The 6,000-nt window shown below is 30.9% G+C and overlaps 1 protein-coding gene across 1 annotated transcript; it reads right to left on the reverse strand.

Moving 5' to 3' along the window:
• Positions 1 to 1,124: 1,124 nt before the first annotated feature.
• On the reverse strand, positions 1,125 to 3,789 carry LOC114174263 (probable pectate lyase 3). Its single transcript, XM_028059071.1, has 4 exons — positions 3,445 to 3,789; positions 2,677 to 3,343; positions 1,853 to 2,095; positions 1,125 to 1,565 (listed from the first exon to the last, which is right to left on the reverse strand). Exons 1-4 carry the CDS (start codon positions 3,663 to 3,665, stop codon positions 1,341 to 1,343), a joined length of 1,356 nt encoding a protein of 451 aa, XP_027914872.1. The 5' UTR covers positions 3,666 to 3,789; the 3' UTR covers positions 1,125 to 1,340.
• Positions 3,790 to 6,000: the final 2,211 nt, after the last annotated feature.

The following is a 6,000-nucleotide window of genomic DNA, read 5'->3' on the forward strand; positions in this document are numbered from 1 at the left end:
CAATTAATTGGCTGGAAAAATGATTTTGAATGCAAACATTCTTATGCAAAATAGTTAAAAATTAACCAAAAGTTGCAAATAAATATTTGTTTTGAGAGAAAAACATATAATTTACTTTGGAATAAATTGGAATCAACCACCCAATTGAATTGGTTGATCAATATTTTGTCAAGATTGCTTATGGATAGTTTTACTAAATTTTAGTGTTATACTGATTTTGAAATGTGTTCTGACATCATTTACACTTTATTTGACTTGTTAGTTAGCCTTTTCCTTTCTTCCTAAAAGCCTTATAACTTGTGTGTTCCAAATAAAGTGTTGATGTTGTTAATATAGTTTCTCACAAACCTGTTGCTAGTTCTCCACTCTATTTCTCTCTTTAACTAGCCAGTTACCTGTGCATTCTAATTGAATTAGAGAATTGATATTTTCAGGAGTTTTAATTTGGAATTTTTGTCATATCATTGTCATACTTTATTTATGTTTTTTCTTAAAAAAATGGTGATAGAAGATTCAGGCTTGGGGTAAATAGGTTTGCTTTATCATATGAAATTCAAAAATATCATAAAGGAAAAGGTTGGAGAAAAAGTGGTCAAAAGTTCATACTCCTCCCGAATAAAGCACACTTGCTCAGATATAAGAAACCCATTTATATTCTAATTCTTAAGTTAATATATAATTTTTTTATTACTAATCAAATTATTAAAGTTATTCATTTTTCCAGAGCTCAGGATTTTATTAATATAAAACATCTTTTAAAGTGTTCAAGAATTTATTATTAGATAACTAAACTAGTAACGATTTATAAATTATTTAAAACTTCTTTAATCAGATATTTTCATTCAACGGAACTCTACCATAACTGTGATGTAAGATCCAAATACACAGCAAATGTGATTTAAACTGCATTGACATCCATTTTTTCTGATACATACGAGAAAGAAAGCCGATACTGTACAAAGAAACAGAAACGGTGACAAATTCACAGCAACGCTACGAAGCATCTGGAATATACAAGAAGAAAATTATACTATGATTCCTAATTTTTTGATTTACATACTTTACTTTCTGATGTGAATTAGTATAAGTCATTTATTCTTTTAAGAAAAGGATAGTAATATATTAATCAATGATCCATATTAAACTACGTCATGAAATAAAAGATGAAAGTCAAAGGATGAAAGTCATACTATAGTTATCCTATACAAGAATACCTACCTATCTCTACATGCATGCGTTGCAAAAGGATTCCCCATAGCTTAATTACACTGTACACACATGTCACAGAAAGATGGATTTGGTTCTCATGCACTCTCTTTTGGGACTTGAATGGGGTCTAATTAACAAGGCTTGCCCTTAACGCATTTAAGGGCCCCAGCATAGCGACTGAGCCTTACCACATATGAGCCAGGTTTGGAGGACACCATGTCATTCTTTGCGAAGGGCCTGTTGGTTAGAACGGGCCCACTTTCTATGAAATAAGCTCCATTCACCATCTCATCCCTTATTGATCTCCATTGCCAGTTTTTCCACTCTTCCTGTGTTGTTAAGGTCCTCTTTGTTATCTTCACCAACACCAAAACATCAAATTATGTCAGTATCTCTTGCTTTTACGATGAGTTGAGAATAGTTCAAATATGAGTCAAAGTCCCACATTATTTAAAAATAAAATTAAACACTATATAAGACGAGAAATTCATAATCCTATTGTCTTGAAAGTTTAAGTTAAAAATAATATGAAATGTCTTATATATGTAAAATCAATATCATATATATATAACCACAATCTCTTAATGATATCAGTATAAGAAGAATGTAATGAAACTTGTACCAAGGTTTGAGTATACATTACCTCTTTAGCATTGTGGTCGTCAGGGGCTCTAAATCGGTTTCCCTCACTAATAATTGTAGGATGCTTGCTACCACCAACGGCATACATTTCCCAATTAGTGTAATCGTTGTTAACCACATGAAAAAAACCATGCCTGCATCTTGGCATCCTTTGCACTAATCTCTTACCAAAGTGGTTGAATAACAGTGTGATCTGCATTACCTTATCCACAGTATGGCTGTCACTCGCACCAAACAGCATCACCTGCATCATTATTTCATCAAATTTACTCATCTATTACTAAAAATCATCCATGTGATTATAATTACAAGTATTTCCAAATGTTTTGTGGAACTAAACAAACAAGTAATGATGATGCTCAGAGTTAGAAGGTGACTCGGTGGTAAAGTTAGAAGAAGAAGTGAGAGAAGTTGTTGATTCAACTCTTATCCAGACTCTTGAAAATTAACATTATAAGGTTAATTTAACAGGTTTAGAAACGTATCTTGAAAATAACACTTTAGTATATTATGATTTTCTGTATTTTATATTGAGCACTACTCTATTATTTATAGGTCCTTTAACCTGAACTCATATACATTAAATATAACTATTACTATCAAATCACAGTTATTAGTAACAGCGTACCTACCCAACTATATTATCTAAACACAATTAAATGAATATCATAATTATTATTAAGAAATACTCCTATCTTTTATATTTTTTCAACTACTTTTATTTAAGTTTGTCCAACAAAACAAGGGATGAGATAAGTTTTGGTCTAACTTTTCCACTAACAAATATCATTTGTGAATAAAAAAGAAAAAGAAACGAGTGATGACCTCATTGTGATCTGTGAAGTGGCTATTGGAGATGGTAATAGCAGTAGAACCCATAATAGCATCGATCATTCCATCTTGGCAGTTTCTCATGGAAACATGGTCAATCCAGACATGGCTAGAGCCAAAGATGGAAATTCCATCACCATCACTCTGAGTCCTGTGGCCGTAGTGGGTCTCAGAATCTCTGATAAGTCCACCATTTCCAGTCTGAATGTCAAAAATTTTGATTCCATGAATGATCACATTCTTGACGAATTGGAGGGTAAAACCAGCCCCATTCACAATGTAGACATCAACTCCTCTTCCATCAATGGTCTTGTTACTTGCCACAATCAGCTCCTGGTTCAGCCTAATGGTCATGCTTCGAGAAAAATAGATCCACAATGGTGCTGTTCTTGTAACCGCATACCTAAGAGTACCAGGAACAGGATTCACCATGTCATTATCCAAGTTACTGGTTACCTTGTAAAACGAACCATTCTTTCCCCCAACAGTGTTTCTGCCAAAACCTAGCACACAATCTGCCAACTTTTTTCGATTCTTTTCCCAGTCCTTGTCACACCTCCAACATCTGTCAATCGGGTTTGTTGCCACGCATGCAGAATTTGCTAACTTTCCTGCCAACTTCCTTCCCTTTTTTTCCTCTTTTTCATCACTAACTATCAGGCTGTTATGTCATAACAGACAGCAGAAAAACAAAAACACTATCATTCAACAAAACAACATGGCATATATGAATATATGTGAAGATTTTCCCATGAAACTCACTCAGTAATATTATCAGTCACGTTGCCGGTGAATGAAAATGGGTCATCAATATAAGCTTTCTTGTTCTCTTGTTCAGCACTTGCTTCTCTTTTCTTCCAATAATCATCAAATGAATTAGCTTGCTTCTCCCAGAACTCCTCATCCTCTAACACATTGCCATATAAAGTAGGTATGTTCACTACCAAACAGGTTAAAAACAAAATGGTGTATAATTTAGTCATGGTGTTTCTCTCTATCTATCACTCTTTTTTTTTTATTATTATATATTTATCTATTTAAGTAATGATTTTTTTGGGTGATAATGGCCAAGGGGAATTAAGAACCTCAGCCGAATTGATAGAGTTATTAATAATGCTCTAGCAATGAAATGAATACATAACTACGTGTTTATATATGCTACATGACTGATCACATTAAGAGAGACAACAATGGAGATAGTTTCGATTTCAAGGCTATCAATGATTTTAACCCTACAAAAGTGGATCATTTCAAACAATCTTAGACGCTATAATTTTTGTTTGTTCTACCTTGAGAGGTGGAAGACCAGACATGTTATGCTCCATTCCTTTTTAAGCATTACTAGTCTTTCTACCCGTGCAACGCACGGATTTTTTTAAATGTACTATTTTTGATAATAGGAATTGATTTTTTAATATTTATTAACCTATAAGGTTATAATATAATGTCTTTAAAAAAATAACAATAAAAGAAGAACAAATTACATACCTATAATCTGTTTTTAGTTAATCAACTTCATAACTTTCTTTGGTACACAAATTTGATTACTTCTTAAATCAGCATAATGTTCATTGTAAGCCTTGAACTTTAGGCAATAGATCCTGCATTGAACAACAAAATTATAACAAATATTTTAATTATAACAATAGATCATGCATCTATATTTATACAAACTTTCAAATTAAAAGAAAATTAGAAAATGAGTTGTTGGCTAAAGAAAACTTAAAACAAAAAATATTTCTCCGTTTAAACCTGTAAAAAAAGTGATGAAGAAGTTAGATCTGACAAAATATAAGCAGAAAATGAGTTGTTGGCTTAAGAAAACTCAAAACAAAAAATATTTCTCCGTTTAAACCTGTAAAAAAAGGATGAAGAAGTTACATCTGACAAAATATAAGCAGAAAATGAGTTGTTGGCTTAACAAAACTCAAAACAAAAAATATTTCTCCGTTTAAACCTGTAAAAAAAGGATGAAGAAGTTACATCTGACAAAATATAAGCAGAAAATGAGTTGTTGGCTTAACAAAAATGAAAACAAACAATACTTCTCCGTTTAAACCTGTAAAAAAAGGGATGAAAAAGTTAGATATCACAAAATATAAGAAGAGGATGAGTTGTTCGGTTGAGATAACTGAAAATAAAATCGACTTCTGGGGTTATCAAACAGTTGAAAAGAGGAAGATGAAGAGTTGTTGAATGTGGTGAGAAAACCAGAGAAAAGAGGAAGGTTGAGAAGAAGATGAAGAGTGTGGACTGCGAAAGAGAGGAGAAGAAAAGAGAGACAGAGAGAGAAAGAGAGAGAGAAACTTTTTGAAGGTGATAATAATTGCATTTTGAATTTTTTTTAAAACGCTGAAAATTGTGGTTAATTGACACGTTAGCCATTTTCCCTTTTGTAGAATGAAAATTTTGAAATGAAGTGGGTCAGATATATTAATTTATAGAGAAAGTTGTCATTTGTTAATTTATAATTGTATATAGTATTAGATTAGTAGCTAATAACATTTTTAGTTTAGGTTTTAAATATAACCGCAACATTCTTGTTTTAATGTCAAATAGCTTTTGGCTACGGTTTGTTTTATGACAAGGAATTTTCTTGTGGAAAATCTAAACTAAATGTCTCACCCTACTAGTTTTAAAGCTTATTTGATTGATGTTTTTAATAAATTAACTATATTTTCTATGATTTTAAACATACACGTACATATCTTATTATTTTTTAATAAATAACATTCAAATTTTCTCATACTTTTAATAAAATTGCACTCATCTTATCTTAAGAAATTATTCGATATTTTTAATTTCCATAATTCAAGTTTCAATTGGTATAATGTTCTTAAATAAAATAATAAATATTACTAATAAAAATATAAGAATTAATGTGAGTATTACTTATTTAAAACATAAAAGATATAAAGGTTTTTTAACGAAATAAAATCGTTATAAAACTATTTTAGTAAAAATCTAAGGAAAATAAATGTTCAAAATTATAATATTCTTCCTCAATTTAGCATTAAACACATATTTTCTCATGTTGACCAAACTTTTGTTTGGCAAGTTGGTGACGATATAAAATCTGATTTAATTTGGACATATTCATGGTTCACTAGATTTATTGTTGATAGAATGAATATTAACTTCTTCATTCATAACAAATCCAGTCAAATTCCTTCTTTTATGCTAAAATTTATAGGTTAGGATCTTGAATATTATGATTCTTATCTCAGAAACATGATGATAAAAGCAAACTCACATCTAAGGATGCATCATTTAAAACCACAAATCCTCATTTTGTTCATTGTAGCTATGTTGTTGTGG

This window comes from Vigna unguiculata, chromosome 2, assembly GCF_004118075.2.
Source record: "Vigna unguiculata cultivar IT97K-499-35 chromosome 2, ASM411807v1, whole genome shotgun sequence".
In the NCBI taxonomy this organism is placed as follows: domain Eukaryota; kingdom Viridiplantae; phylum Streptophyta; class Magnoliopsida; order Fabales; family Fabaceae; genus Vigna; species Vigna unguiculata.